Raw genomic sequence first — 16,901 nt, forward strand, 5'->3', positions numbered from 1 at the left:
GGTCCTTTTTATCACATTCTGTCAAATCTACCCTTCGTAATTTAGGTGTTCATATGCGACAAGCCTTCAGTCTTGATCAACATGTAAGTTATTTGGTTGGTAATTGTTTTTATCAGTTGAGAAACATTGCAAAATTGAGGCCAGTTGTGTCCACAGATGGAATGTGATTATTGTAACTCTCTTTTTACTTGTTTAAATAATTATATATTAATAGGGTATAGTGCCAATTATATATATATATATATATATATATATATATATATATATATATATATATATATATATATATATATATATATATAAAATAAAAGACATGGATGGACATCCATAAACAATTGATTTTTTTTTAATCACCAGTACATTTTTAGTTAAATGTTTTTTTTTTTTGTTTTTTTACCAAACTTTATATGAAGATGATTAAATATAAAAAAAATTATTTCTGCAAAATGTATTTAAAATTACCTTTAAAAGGTTTTCTCAGTATATACAATGGATCTATAAACTAAATCAAATTTGCATATTCATGTGTTTTTGGGGTAACATAATGAAAAAATAAGTGTAATAATGGGAGTAATAATTGACAATATTTTCAGAATAATACGTAATATTTCATAGAAAATTTAATTATAATTTCTTTCCCTTTCCCATGTCTCCCAAAATGCGTAATAAACATGCTTTTAGTCCAGGTGATGTCCTCATATGAAGACATGTATGAAATCAGTGCCCTGTTTCAGAACAGAAGGTCATATTCTGATTTGAAACCACATAACATTTTCTTGAGATTTTGATTTATGACACACAATTAAAAAATAGACAGATTTAAATGATAATTACAAAATATTATCATATTTCCATAAGTGTCACTAAATTAATTTCAGACCAAATTTTTTAAGACCAAGTGGTCATAGTTAAACATCCAATCATTTGGTATCTCTGAAAAGTCCCAAATGTGCCCTTTACAGGACATTCAGACTTCTCAAAGAAATTCTCTAATATGTAACATCCTTATATGAGGCCGCAGGGTCTTAAGAGGTTTTAAATTATATGATTTCTTTCAATATAAATTCAATTGAATTATTTTAGGTTTCTTACATTCTATTCAAATGTTCTTAATTCAACTCTGAATGTAGAACACTGTGATCAAATGACCAGGTTGATCAATAAATTACTGACACCACATTGAGTCAACAGTATGTACAGGACAATGTTGCACAAGAATCACTCTCAGGCGACATTCTAAACACAGAAGTATATTTTTCAACGTCAGTAAAAGGGGACAATCATTCTGTCCTCGCATGAGGTTTTCATGCAACATAATAGAGGAAAGTTGCCATAGAGGGTGCAGCATCAAATATGGTCTCGGTACAAATATGGAAGTAGCATGGATGCCAGCAATGTGAGAGAGCTACACATGTTTTGAGAGTGGGCATGTATGGCAATACTGTATGTTACAAAAGCAGGAGCACCTGGAGAATTCAGGTCATGGAATGTCAGTCATCGTTGCATAAAACGAAAAGAAAAACCAAAGCAGTGGCCTTCTACTTACAACCTGTTATTCAAGAGTGGAAATAAGCCCTTAGTGATCGCTTTCAGGATTCAAGCTCTTTATCTAAAGGTGAGTCATGATTATAACTTATAGCATTGTACATTCCCGTCTATGTTGATGATGGAAACCTAAGATTGTGATTTTGAGTACCATATAATGCATGATAAAGGTATCACGAGTTTGCTGCTTCAAATCGGGGTTCAAAAACTTACTTGCATACAAAGATATCGTATTGAACTACACAAAGTAATACTATAAATTTAGCACAGATGCATATACACCAAGACATGCAAACAGTCACTCTTGCGTACATACAAACGCACATAACTGCACGCACACAGATGAAACGCTTCAAATGATATGTGCTACCAGTGTCTTCCATTCAACGGAATGTGTCCCCTGATGCAAAAATGTCCCACAATGCATTGAAAAGCCTTGAATGACTAACAACTTACTCCAAACGGCATAATACATCACCAATTTTCGGTTCGACAGTAATAAAATCACCCTTGGTAAAATAAACACCATTAAAATGCAAAAAAATAAATAAGGAAGTATGGAAGCAAACCACATATTTACAACAACAACAAAATTAAATGAACAGAATTCAAGAATGGGATCCTCAGCCTTCTCTTTGTAAACTAAAGATCATGAGCGCCAGAGCAGAAAAATCCCAACATTCAGTCCATCAGTCCACTGGGTCAATTGGAGGCGAAGTTTTGGACACTGCCTGAAGCTACATAATACTGCCGTAAAATGCATGTGAGTAAAAAGACATCTATAACTGCTCTTCTTTGTAGTCCTAACATGTTTCTATATGCATTTATACTGTATATACACTTAAATGTCAATATAAAAAGTAGATGGGGAACTGTGCCCTCACAAAACAGCGGGAAAGAGAAACAAAACAGCACAGATATTAAACACAAGAAGGGTGGTGAAGATCAAGAGTGCATGCACGATTCCTAAAAAGGAACATTCCTTTCCAAAATCTGGACCCTGGTACACAATCAGCCGCTTTTTAATATATTTTTGGAGTCGAGAACTCCATCAGCTTCTGCAGAGACAAGGACGGATGACACGCAGCAGACAGAGAACGTCCTGGCAGGTGTTGTCTTTGTTCTTCAGATGTACGCATGTCCTTTCTGGGAAAAACGGAAAGTAAAATTGTTGCACGTTTTTTTTTTTTTCTTAAAACTCTTCTGTCTGGAACACAAAGTAGAATGAGATATAAGAGCTTTCATGCATTGAGCGCCGCTTGTCTGGAGCGACTCAAAACTGCGAAGCGCTGCTGGGGTCACACTGCAGTAGCCGCACAATGGAGGGATCACTTTTGGCACCTTTTATGAACTCTTCCAAAGACAGCTTGCCTAGAATGGGAAGACAGAAAAAGGTGGGGAGAACAAAAGTTGAGAGAAAGGACACTGCAAGACCTGACTTTTTGTTTTTATATATATATATATAATGAAATATGAGACAAGTTCAACTTGAAAGTGTCTTTTTGGTCAATATTTTAGCATGCAGCAGTCAATGTATTGTTAGAGATATAGATAGATTAGATTTTTTTAATTGTTTTTTGGAAAAGGTGATACATTGGTTTTCTTTGATGAATATTTAGTTCAAAGGAACATGTTTAGAAATGTTTAGAAATGTCCTTGCTGTCACTTAACTGATAAATTGAATGCATACTTGCTGAATGAATTTCCTTGATTTTTATTTTCAATTTCAATTTCAATTTATTTATATAAATGGGACAGTGCATATTCATGAACGTACAATCAAAGTTGAACGTAAATACGCTGGATTTAGCACAATACTAATTTCCATCCGTAGTCCCAGACATAAACAAATAAAAACCAAAAAACGAACAGACAATATACATATCAACAAATATACATATATAACTAAATAAACAATAAAAGTTCCTATACTTTATTGTACTTATTGTAATATTAATTTAAAATTCATAAATGCCTGCACATAGACATCCCAAAGTGCTTATTATAAATATATAAATAAAACTACCTATCAAATTTTACCTGCATACTTAATGATTACATTTTTGATTATTATTCTGCCATCTTTTGAGATGTTTCTTAAATGAAACAAAAGTGGGGCTCTCTCTAATTACTGTTGGTATACTATTCCAATTTGTGCAGCCTTTAATAGAGAGGACATTTTGTGGACATTTTCATTTTGTATTTTGTACAACAGTATTTATATTATTTTTACTTATATACAGTAGATAGCGGTTTATTATTAACATAGGCTACTTGATATATATGATTTATTTACTTGAGACTGCCTTTCATGAGGCCTACACATGCTCTTGATGTCTGCAGATTACATTTATTTAATGAAATCACATACTTTTGCTATTTAATAATCACACCAGTCCATTTTGTGATTTCACTTCCAAATGAAATCAAACAGCCAAGAACTGGTCCACATCTTACCATCATTGTTCAGGTCCATTTGTCTGAATATCTTATCTGTCCTCTTCTCTGGTGTGGATTCATCCTCAGGCATTTTCATCACCGATGACACCATCTTATAAATGGCCTGTTAAAGATATGAATAATGAACCAGGTTAAAGTATCAGTGGACCACCTTTATCTGGGCTTCACAGGTTCGGCTTATCCAATATTCTGTTCCATTAGTATTTCATCCTGCACTGAGGTTCACCGCGAGCCATGAAGCAGAAAGCAAACCAGAGCAGGGAAACTTCTCAGCTCATTTACCTGCCATACCCACTAAATCAGAGAAGTCAATCAATTATGTAATGTTTTTGAGGGATAATGAGATTCACAGTTGGGCAGACTGCTGTTGCTTGGCTTAGCCCTCCACCTTTTAAAAGCAGCCGCCGTGATAAAATATGCAACACGCTGCAATCTCTGAGTGCCAGCCAACTGTAACCTCCATGAGCTTGTGGATAATCTCCTCGTTCTGCACACACAGGGATAAACCCTGGTTATATTTAACTCATTAATCCAACAGAGAAGAGAGCCAACATGGATGCTCCGGCCCTCTCCCAACTGCGATCTTCCCCACAGGCTTTTCTAGACAAGGGGCATTGTGCAGAACGGAGCTTTGTCAAACCTAGCTGAGGGAGACTGGTACCAACTGAGCATGCTAAGCACATGCTAATAGCTCCTGTACTCCCACAGCACAGGCTGACAGGGGAGTGATCATCTGGGACAGCGTGTTTGATCTCTCCACCAGGGGTCAGGCTGCTCATCTCTGTGCTTTCTGCAAATTATGCAGACTTTTCCCGTACCTACACTTAGAAGTGACTGCTGGTGTAGAAGGAGAATGCCTGCCTGTGTGCAGAACTGAAGCGCACTGCTTTACAAATACTACACAGCATGCTGCATTGTAATATAATGTAATTTAGTGAAAATACAAGGCTACGTTTTTTGAACCAGACATTGTAGAATATGCACAGTATACAAACTATATACCTAAGAAATAGTTAAAATATATAAAAGTTGTCTCTTAATTCTGATCACATAACATAAGTAGAAAATATTGAGGCAGGCTGAATAAGAGGAGCATAAAAAAGACTATGCTTGCACTGTTAATAAGTAAAAAATTGGGTGGGTAAAAAGAAATGCTCAACATAAATTAAAAATCAAGTCTGTTTCTTTCAAGTATTTAGATTATTTCATTGCTTTTGAGATAAAAGCAAGTGTTTTTCTTTATTCTGACATTATAAGGACACAAAGTCAGTACAGAAGTCAGCGAATAGGAGGATGTTTTGAGTCAAGATTGATCGCCATAAGACTAGTATGCTCAGTAAGCATGGACTTTTATAAATCACAAATCCTTGATGAAAACTTAAAAGAAAAGGTGAGCAGATTTCTGAAATTGAAACCAGGGACATTTTCTAGTTCAGTGGTGGAAATATCTGTCAAATGTCATGTTTTTACAGTGGTGGCCAAAATGATTAGAACACTAGTATTTTCAGCAGCTAATATGGTTTTAAATCAGTTATTTCTGTCTCTTGCTGTAGTGTCAGTAGGAAATATCAGCTTACATTTCCAAACATTCATTTTGCCTTTAATTGTAATAATCCAGTGAGATTTTGTTTTTGCACAGCAGCCAGTGCTCCACATAGAGATCTGATTCAGTCTCTCTGAAATGATGTGAAGAAGAAACTGAGACAATAAATCCAGAAGAACTGTGGCAACTTCTCCAAGACGCTTCAAGAAACCTACCTGCAAAGCTACAGTAAAAACTAAAAATGTAAATACTAGTGTTCTCGTAATTTTGGCCACCACTATATATATATGTGATTATTTTCTGTTAAACAGGGACAGTAAATTTTTCTATTTTTTTAAACTGTTGTAATTTCCAGACATCATTATTATAATTAATAATTATTATGCAGTACGCCAGTCAAATGGACCCTAAATTGTTTTAATAAAATAATCACACTATGTAAAACTGTAAATGGTAACCAATGCACAGGGCAAACAGATCAAAAGAGTATTATAATATAAAATTATGACTTTACAGATAGTAAATTAATAAAATAAATATGATAACATGATAAATAAACTATTTAGCAAATATTGCTAAATATATATATATATATATTTTTTTTTTACATTTTCTAATTGTATTTAATAATTACATTCATTTTCACACACTGTGCTTTATACAGTAGTTACATATTTTTTCACTTTTTAAATGTTATTTTAGGTTATGTTATAGTTATCTTTACTATGCCTAATCAGGCTCATGCAACTTTTTAAATAGTCACCAGTGTACTGCTGTCTATCAGAACATCTGCCAGAAGCTTCAGAGATGTTGAAACTGTGTTCAAATCAATCTTACACACATTCAGGTTCTGTTATAGTAGAAAATAATCACTAAACGTCTGCTCTGCTAACCAGCAGGCTATGCCGATCAGGCTTTTTTGCAGTGTATTTGTGGAGTGTTTCAATGGTCACCCTACTGAAAAAGCCTAAGGCTGTTAGCTGGTCTCCCAGCCAGCCCGATCTGGTTAAGCTGGTCTGTTTTGGTAGTTTGGGTGCTTGTCAACTGGCCAACCAGCTAAACATCAGTTTGACAAAGCTGGTAGACAATCTAACCAAAACGTTGAAGATTACTGAGCACACTAACCTTAGCATCTAACAACAAGTCTAAAAAATCATATTTGTTTATCAAAATCATCATAGTGTATGGGTGCAATATACATACATTTGTTTTATGTTATAAATGGATTTAAGCTGCAGACTTTAGCCCAAGCATCCCAGAATGCCACTGACCTGCACGATCTCCAGCATTTCATCGCGGCTGATGTAACCGTTACCGTCCAGATCATACATGCTGAAGGCCCACTTCAGCTTCTGCTCCAGTTTTCCCCGCGATGTCACACTCAGAGCAATGATGAACTCCCTGAAGTCAATGGTCCCATCGTTGTTGGTGTCAAACGTACGAAACACGTGCTCAGCAAACTTAGAGGCATCACCGTATGGGAAGAAGTTGGCATAGATCTTCTTAAATTCCTCCACGTTCAAATGCCCACTGGGGCAGTCTTTCAGGAAGCCCTGTTAAGAGTGAACAACATATATTGCCATCAGTGGGATGTTTTAAGAGGCTTCTTTATTAGAATATGACATCTCAGGTAAGATACAAAACATCCCAAAACCCCCATACTCATAAATAATTTCTCATGATGATGCTGTAATTTCTACTTAAGTTCAACTTTCACGATTAGCTAAGTGTTTGTGTGAAGGTCTATTGCTGCATTCATGTTCCTGCTTGCAGAAATTACAACATGATGTGTTTTAAATTGATTTCTTAATACTAAAATGGACTCACCAGACAATTTCATATTTGTTTCTTTTTTGCTTCCCAATAAAGACAGGAGCTGTTTTCAGCACTAATGTAATTACAGTACATAGTTTGTGCACTTTATCATTCTTGTGCTGTTACAGAAAGTGATTTGGTCAGCTCATAAATTCTACATCAACAGTACATAAAGTCTATGCAAACTAAATGTTACAGTCATTTCCAACAGCACTTAAATGCATATTATGATTTGCTCTTTTCAGTCCCAGGGCCACTGTGGTTTTTACAGTACATACATATTTCCATTTATATACATACAGACATACTGTACATTGGCCCTTAACCTCCTTGTACAAGTGGCATTCAAGTCTCCTCTGAGGCACCCTCCAGGGTAGGATAAGTAAGTCATTTCCCATGACCACCACTAATAGAGACATACATTAAATGCTATATTTTACCATATGTTTGGGAGGGGGGGTTATGTTCAAATATGCATATAGTCTATGTATAATGAACACATAGCCCTATATTCTCAAAGAGAAAAAAAAGAGTGCACAAAATGGTATCTAGAGAAACAATAGTTGTACTTTATTTTACAGTATGTGAACATGTACTTATAGTGTACTTATAATGAACCTACCTAAGAAAGTACTGGTAATTTAAGGTAACTAGGTTTAGGGATTAGTACCTAGTTATTAACTAGTTATTGTAATTACTATAATACGTACATAGTTTATACTGTACATGAGTAACAGGACTGTAAAATAAAGTGCTACCGATACATACTGTAGTTTGTCACCGGGACAGTACCCTTAAAGTACCCATGAAGGGACAACTTTGCATCTTATGTACCTATGAAATGTTTTTTGTAGTACCTTACGGGTACATAATACCACTCAGACGTGTCAATATGCCCATTTTGGGGGGTAGAAGGTTCAAAGTTGCCCCTTTAAGGCTACTGTCCCAGTGACAAACTGTTTTGTCCACCTAAAATTAACATTTTTGTGAAAGTATTGTGGAGGGCATGAATGTATCTTTATTTGTAGCTTTATAAGTCAAATAATTTACCCTCCATGTAAGGGTCCCCAAAAAGTGTTTGGACCAGAGGCAAATATGGTTTTCCTACTTAGTATTTTTGTATTGCTTCCATTATATATATAAATATCCTTTAATTAAGACGCATATACTTGTAAAGCAAAATGACTTGGGATATATAAAATATCTGAAAAAATATAAGAAAATTAAGTGAGATTATGAACAAAACAAGAAATAATATGTGCCAGAGGGGTCAAAAAAATTAATAAAATAGATCAGTTTAATATTCTTACCACACTGGCAAATGTTTTTTTTTTTGTCACTGCATTAGATAACACACTATTAAACCAAGTGCAGATTTTCAAGCATAAATAAATAAATACATAAATGTTTACTTTAAATGTTAACATGTTCACAATGAAAACCAAAAAAGTAAATGCAAAATGTCTCAGTAGTATGATTAGCTCTGAGAAAAAAAATTTGTTGATGCTTGGTTTGATATTTTGTTTGCTAATGCAATGAAATTAATACATTTTGTGTTGCTTAAGTACCCAGATACTTTGTATGGGCACTTGTGTCTCAAGATGTTCCCACCTTGTACCACTCCTGCAGCTCGTGGTCAGTGAACTCCGTGTTCTCCCTCAGGTCCTGTAGCATCTCGGGCCTGAGTTTGCTGTTCTGTTTTCCCATGATGATACGTATCTGTGTGCGCAGTGACAACACCGAGGCCCCTGGGTCAGACCTGTCGGCAAAAAATTATACAAGGCCCAATGAGGTGAGACCTGAAAACATTTTAGACTAGGGTATAAGTTCAAGTGGTAAGAAGGAGTTTTAGTTATGAGGCCAGGGGTCAAGTGATTAGACGCCGTCACGGCATCATGAACATGAAATTTCAACTCATTAAAAACCACAGGCATTTTCCAAATCATAACAACTTGTGTTTGAACTCTCTTGTTCTGGTGTGACACCCATCAGGGCTCAGTGAACTCTAATATCTCCCCTGACATTACATGGATAATTAGAGACAGTGTGTTTGTGTGCGAACGTGTGCTCGTATATGTGTGTGTATGAACATGTCCATTAGTGGATTAGTACCCTTCTGAGCTGACTCATTCTCACTTCCTGGGCACAAAAAGTGCTCTGATAAAAATACATAAACGTCTGTAACGCTGCAAAAGGAAATGTACAGATTAATTGGTCCAAATGTGAGGCAGAAAAACAGCCGTTCTCTGATGATGTTTTGAGAACACAGTTAGCTACCTGTGCTAATTAATAACAGAGCCGCCCACAATAACTGCAAGATGGGCAGTGATCCGAGACCGCTCAGAGCACCGTGGTAAAAACACTGGAGGAGGATCACTACACACAAACAAGACTCTCCAAGATATATGAAAGAATCCAGCTCTGAGCACTAGGCACATTTATCTCAGATGCACAGGGAGCAGTATGAGCTCAATAAAGAAAGATGATCTGAAAGTATGTGATAGAGGCAAAAGCCCGGTTTCAGTTTAAGCTAAATAACCTTACATAAGCATTGAGAAAAAGAACATCCTCCAAACTGTATCACTTTCAGGGACGCTAATTTTTGCACGATTACGGATGATTTTCCTACCCCATGCTGAGTGCATGTAGTCTTGAGGGAGAAATAAACCCCAGCGGAGAGGGATCAGATGAAGAAAACCTCATTTAAAACAATTTTTTAGCTCTCCAGATGCATGATCTGAGAGAGAAGTAATTGTTTTCTGAAACAATAGTGATAAAGTTTATATTTCAGTTTACGGTTGTATCTAGAAGTAGGTCTGCAATAAAAACAGCCCCAAAAAGCAGTTCTTCAAAATATCTTGTATTACGTTTCACAGAAGAAAGTCAGCAGGTTGGAAACGGCATGTGTAATAGAATTTTGATCACAGAATTATCCCTGTAGGTCAGTCTAAATGTATTAAAGTTAACTATTTTGCATTGAGATGAGTGCTGCACAATAAATCTGAAATGACAATATGACGCAAATACTGCAATATAATTAAATTTATTTTAGGGTGAAGTATAGCACTGTGTTCATTTACACGCGAGCAGCTAATGAGTGTCTTCAGTTTCTCAAAGCAGCTCAAGTCACAGTAAATGCTGTTCCACACAAACTCCATCTGCTCTATATTTGGGATTCCTATAACATGCATTTGGGAATGCAACATGCACTATTTATCGTTCCAAACTTGTAATGAGAAGCACTTACAAACCGGCTGTTGTCGACAAAAGAGAAGCTATAATGGCTCCCTGCAGTTTTCCACCAAAAAGTTTGATGTTCAATGTTTGAAAGAAATTGCCATTGCAATTTTATCTGAAAAATCAAAACATTTTCCCAGAATTGCATGGCCTTAATTGCACTTATAGTGATCCTACATTTACAAGTTCATGCATGCTTTTATTTGCAAAATCAAAAAGCCTCGACAGGATATTTTCCGTATACTGCCATTGGTTTTGTCCCCACTTCATCGGGCTCCAAGGTTCAAAGTCTTTAACCTCAGCTGAGTCCTGTGATTATATGTCCCAAACACTTTATACTCATAGCTTGAGGCTGATCTACAGACTTAGCCATTTAGGGTTGAAGCTACAGCAAATGATTTAGCACAGGGATCACAACGAGGCCAACGAGGGAGTGTGGGTGGGGAGGGCTGATGGGAAAGAAAAAATAACAACAATGGCAAGAATGCAGAGCAGGAGCAGCTTACACTGGCGGCGGGCCCAATGGTGATGAAAGAGCATCACTGCCAAGTGTTGGTGTTGGACTGACCAGCAGACACGCAAATGGCTCTGTGCATGTTGTTTCCATTATGCCGTCTAATTTTGTGTCTTAACCAGCCCTTTGGATAATTGCTGGATATCTATAGCAATTGTGTTCTATGTTACCTTCTACAGGAACCAGAAAACTACACGAAGTAACTGTGTCTGCATCTGTGCCTGAAAAACTCAAAGTGGCTATCAGTGCAATGTCAAGCGACATGTCTCTCTCTCTCTGCATAGCAGATACCTTGCTGATATACTGAAAGGAGTGCCGTTCCCCAGGGCCTGAATGTCATCACTCACACTGGGACATGTCTCACTAGTTTTAGCACTCTACACTCATTAGACTTTATAAAAGAAGGCTGAACCGAGCCTGCCTTAAAAAATGTCCCTTAGCTCCAGCCAAGAAGACTGGAACAAAAGACATCTGGAGGAAGATGAGGGCAATGTATAAAGAATGCAATGACTTCATCTACTCACATTTTCTCACATAACTGTCCCTTGGCCAATCCCAAAGGGAAAATCACCAGTGAGATCTTTTAAATATTGTGTTTCTCATTAGAAAGGAGATCAAATATCCTGCTTCTTATCATTTTCTCTTACAAAAAACACCCTAATAGTCTTCCCTCTGGTTTTCAGCAAGCTCTCAAACTACGCTTAGATTAGCCAAGATCGCACTTAGCAAGTCTGCTCTCAGAAGTCAGAGATTTTAGCAAGAGCTGTCTTTTATGCTATTCTCAATTCAATTATTACCATTTAAAAGTTTGGGGTCGGTAAGATTTTGCTAAGTTTTTAGTCTCTTATGGTCACCAAGGCTGCATTTATTTGCTCAAAACTACAGTAAAAAACATCAGTATTGTGAAGTTCAACATATCTGTTCAATTCAATATATCGGTTTTCTAAATAATTCATTTATATATTTTACAATTTAATTAATTCCTGTTTTTGCAAAGTCTCCCATGGCAATCAGTGCCAAATTATCCTACATAAATCATTCTGATGTGCTGATTTGCTGCTCAAGAAACATTTCTTATTACTATCAATGTTGTGCTGCTTAACATTTTTATGGAAATTCTGATACTTTTTTCAGGTTTCTTTGAGTAATCCTTTCAAAAGACAGCATTTATTAATGTAGAAAAAAATATTTACCTAATTATTACACTAATAATTAATTCACTGTATTACCAGGCAAGAGCATGAAAAAAGTAAATAGGATCATATCTGATTTCATGTGTTATGAACAAGCAACCTCTGAGCAATAAAATCTTCAACTGGAAAAGCCTGCAAACACAAAAGTGCACACAAAAAAATTACAAACAAAGCTTATTTATGACATAGAAGTGGGACAAGTGCTCTTGAAAACCCCTGATGACAGCAGATACAAGAGATTCGGCTATGCTGAAGCACGCCGGCACACACACCCCCTCGCAATCTCAAACAGAATTTCTCCTTTTCTTGTTCTTTGCAGTTTCTCTTGTTCCTCCCTCTGGATGTTTGAGCTTAAGGGGTAATCCTCTCTCTCTCCACAGTGTCCCACATGTGTCAGTGGTTGTTCTGACTGTTAAAATCCAGGACAGCCTTCCCACCCCATCCTGCAGACAGCTGTTCCTCTACTCTATGTGGGTCAGCAACATCTGGACTGCTAATCCAACTGTGGAGGGATGGATGAATGGATGAAAAGGAGAGGAATGCTGTGCTCTCTGGGAAAAAGACAGAAGTGTAGATTCACAACAACTCCACTGTTTGCTTTGCGTCTGCATCCGCACCATCAGGTGACAGTATAGTGACACCTGAAGTATCGGTCAGCACAACATAAACAAAAAAATCTTCAAGCACAGCTATAAGTAGCCATGTTTGCCTTGGCAAAAACGCTTCATTTAAAATAATCAGTGCATTTAGTGCAGGATTGCGAACACTTAGTGTACCGAAGTTAAAAAGTGCCGCAACTGTTCAGTGAATTCGCCCCCGAGTTGTTTTTGTTGTGTGGGAAAGCCTGAGGACTGAGGAGGCTGAATATCTGAAACACAAGAGCCTCATTAAAATCCCTGCCAGCAAGAGAGCGGAGAGTGAATGAGCCACTGCACACCAGTGAAATAAAAGTGCAAGGCCGAGAGGAGAACAGAGAAATGAAAGGAGGGAGTTAGAGTGCATCAGAGGAGGGGAGAAAGAGCCAAAAGATGAATCTCAAAACAAGAGTATCTTATTCCTGCATCTATAAAAAGGCAGAGGAAAGAGGATGCCAGAATTGATTTTACTCCCCGCTCCTGTGTTTCTATCTCTCATCCATTTATGAGAAACAGAGGTAATCAGAGAATCAATCTGACCCGACAAGCGACTTTTGATCTTTTCTAAATCAGCCGCCATCTCTTTCTCTGCCTCTTCCTTTATAATCCGCCAGCTCTATCCCTTCCTTCATTTCATTTGCTTAAGACCCTTTTAATTCCTCTAAAGTTTAATTCTAATTGCGCAACCTTTGCATGAACCATCTCCCTTTTTAAATTCTCTTCTCTCTTTTTTTCCCAAAAGTCCTGTTCCAAAACCAATTGAGTTATCTCTGTAGGCAGCATTTTAAGCCAGCCGTTCCAAAAAGAAGATAGCATAATTACGCCAGCTGTTAATACACCACCATTTCAGGATGTATCCCTTGTGGAGAAGGCAATCCCATAATGCTCTAAAAATATTCAAGGCCGTCAACTGATTAACAGTTTTAATCAAATTAAAGAAGCCCCCTTATAGTGATCAATAGACAATACATGGTTGCACTTTATTTTACAGTACGTGAACTAACATGTACTTATAATGTACTTACAGTGTATTTATCTAAGAAAGTTCTGGTAACACAAGGTAACTACATGGGGTAGGGCTAGGTTTAGGTGTAGGTTCAGGGTTAGTACCTAGTTATTACATAGTTATTGTAATTACTATAATAAGTACATAGTATGTACATGAGGAACAGGACTGTAAAATAAAGTGCTACATCAATACATTATAAAAATGGATCAAATCAATGAATAGATCATATAAAGTAGCTTTAGAAGTTTATTATATTATTATTTGTTTTATTGCACATTACTCCCTTTTAATTTATTATTATTATTTTTTTTTTACAATTTAGGGCTAGATTTAAAAAGACGTAGACAGTAATTTGGCACTTGACATTGTTGAATATGCATTTGTAGAAGTTTCCCTTTCTGATGCAATGCAATTTACTAAAGTTTGCACCCTTCAAATTACTGGTACTTGCAGCATTATTTAAAGCAGGCAATAATTTGCGCTGCTCATCGTAGATTTAGCTGGTTGTTATGGAAATGATCTGGCTGCGTCTGTGTTTTTTAATGTGCGCACTGTTAGTAAATCACCAGCAGATTTTCCCCTCACATCAGTGCTTTTACGGAACTGCGCACTAACGTTCACTTGCCCTGTTTAGTAAATCTGGCCCTTAGTTTGTCACTATGTTTGAGGGGACTTCGATATAAACAATCACACTAAATAATATGTTAAATAACAGACAAAGAAAATAAACTGACGTTTATTATAAATATATTTTATTCTAAAAAGAAAAAAAACCCATTTTAAATAGGAATTCTATTTTTATAATTATATACAATTATATTTTAAAATGTAGGCAGTGCACAATAAGGCAGCTCACCATGTTTTTGAACAGATGTTCACTATGGTTTGGAATGCTTTTTCCCCTTCTGTGTGGTAATGAGGGAAGAAATTACAACCTGTTTTTTTCACCACTCACACACACACACACTTCACAAAATGAATCCTTGCGCTGACATTTTGACAATATACAAGAACATCTCCCAAGAGCCAAAGGACAGACCTTCTCTTTAAAAAAAAAAACTCCACTGAAATCCCCAATCCATCAAATTTCGGAGCTTACAGAGGCTAAAGGCCGCCTGCCAATCTCATTCCACAAGTGTAGTACAACACAGTAACTCTAAATGCAGATTTCAAATCACGGTTTAGCTGCTAAACAATCCTGACATGACTTCGGTGTCTGAAAAGACTCTAAAGCCATTTCTAGATGTTTCTAGATTTGGTTTACCTTTGAGCATAGCATTACACAGCAGGACTTGTTTCATCCAGCTGTCAGGTATGGCTTTTAATAAAGACAGCAGGGGTCGAGCCCTGACCTGAATCAATGAATCTGCTTCACATTATTCAAGAGAGAGGGAGGGGCTAGAGGACATAATAACGAAAATAGACTGAGAAAAAAATGAGAGGAAGATGGAGAAAGGATGCTAATGAGGGAGGTAAAAATAAGAATGAGGCTGTGTCCTCGGTGAGTGAGGTCCCTTCAGTCAGCTCACATTATAGACGTTACAGGGCTGCCCATCCGAGAGATGGAAGAGCACTGACTGGGTGTGTATGGAGAGGTGTTTGGCCTTTTACCATTTTTACTGATGGGACAATAGAGAGGACAGGAAATGATGAGGAGAAGAGGGGAGAATGGCATTGGGTAATGATGCAAATACCATATTCAAGTCTGTCATAACCCCAGCCTCACTGAGTGGAAGATTCCACTGACTGAAAGAATATATATATATATATATATATATATATATATATATATATATATATATATATATATTGTTTTATTCACAATAAAGAACTCCCATGACAACTTCACCCAACGGTGAAATTTTAGCAACAGAAACAATCAGTATATCATCAGAACTAGTTCATGTATCATGCATTTCAGTAAAATTAATTGTAATGAATTACGAGGAGATGTGTCAGGACATTTTTAACGGAAGGATAGCATTTAATAAATTTACTTCAAAAAAAGTAACATATCAATACATTTTTTGTTTTAATATCTGTATTCTCAGTGCTGGGTGGATTATTAACAAATTGTAGTCTATTATTGATTACAGATTACAAAATGAAATAATCTAGGTCTTGGTTACTCATTTAAGGTAATGTATTCTGACTATTTTTTTTATTCGATTTTATGTAACGCCTTTTAAACTTAGCATTAAATGTGGCAAATGTCATAAAAAAGTGAAGAGAAAGAAAATATATTCCGTTTTAAAATGGAAATGCAATAGGTTTGCAAATTGAAATAGCTAATAATTAATTAAATCATAAAAAGTAAAAATAAATATAATATCAACAATTTAACTCTAAACATAGAAATATTTTATTTGTTTGCCTGCATGTCACTGTTACAATTAACCAACATCAGAAAATATTGAACATTTGAATGTGTTTAATTACTGTAATATTACATTAGATGTTTCAAGCAAATATTTTATGTCAAAGGGGTTTGGCTGTCAAAAACTTTAGGAATCCTTGCATTATATGAACAGACATAAAGAAACATGAACACAACAAAGTCATTACATGCCAAAAGTCTTCCAGGTTTGAAATATTTCTGTCCAGACTTCCAGAATCATCAGTTATTGAAGGTCACTCTTGATATATGATGACGACATAATGTTTCAAAGTTATACATCACCAGTGTTTAGTAACTTGCATAATTATTTGTTTCATACATGATCTAATAGCTTGTAGCATAAATACATGTGATAAGTTACTACCCAGCACTGTGTATTGTGTGGTAACCATCTTATTAAGGTACTTGAGGCTTGCTGTATTGCAAATTCATCATGGCTGGAGGGTTGACTCTCCTACATTATTGCTTACATATATTTGGAGTATTTGGTGTATGATTGGAAAGCTTATTGCTTGTTACTGGGGTTCACAACCACCTACAGTAGAACAACCC

The 16,901-nt window shown here is 36.2% G+C and overlaps 1 protein-coding gene across 3 annotated transcripts in view; it reads right to left on the reverse strand.

Moving 5' to 3' along the window:
- Window positions 1–1,234: 1,234 nt before the first annotated feature.
- The window catches only part of LOC113119482 (hippocalcin-like protein 1), a 29,992-nt gene continuing 14,325 nt past the window's right edge, over window positions 1,235–16,901 (reverse strand). For 2 of the 3 annotated variants that reach the window (XM_026289011.1, XM_026289013.1), the window contains exons 2-5: window positions 8,975–9,122; window positions 6,820–7,101; window positions 4,003–4,108; window positions 1,235–2,916 (exon numbers count right to left, since the gene is read on the reverse strand). In XM_026289011.1, the coding sequence (XP_026144796.1) occupies window positions 2,819–2,916; window positions 4,003–4,108; window positions 6,820–7,101; window positions 8,975–9,070 (582 nt within the window). In that variant the 5' untranslated portion in view covers window positions 9,071–9,122 and the 3' untranslated portion in view covers window positions 1,235–2,818. The remainder of the gene's footprint in view (window positions 2,917–4,002; window positions 4,109–6,819; window positions 7,102–8,974; window positions 9,123–16,901) is intronic. The other variant, XM_026289012.1, reaches the window with a different exon arrangement.

This window comes from Carassius auratus, chromosome 19 (assembly GCF_003368295.1).
Source record: "Carassius auratus strain Wakin chromosome 19, ASM336829v1, whole genome shotgun sequence".
Classification (NCBI taxonomy): Eukaryota; Metazoa; Chordata; class Actinopteri; order Cypriniformes; family Cyprinidae; genus Carassius; species Carassius auratus.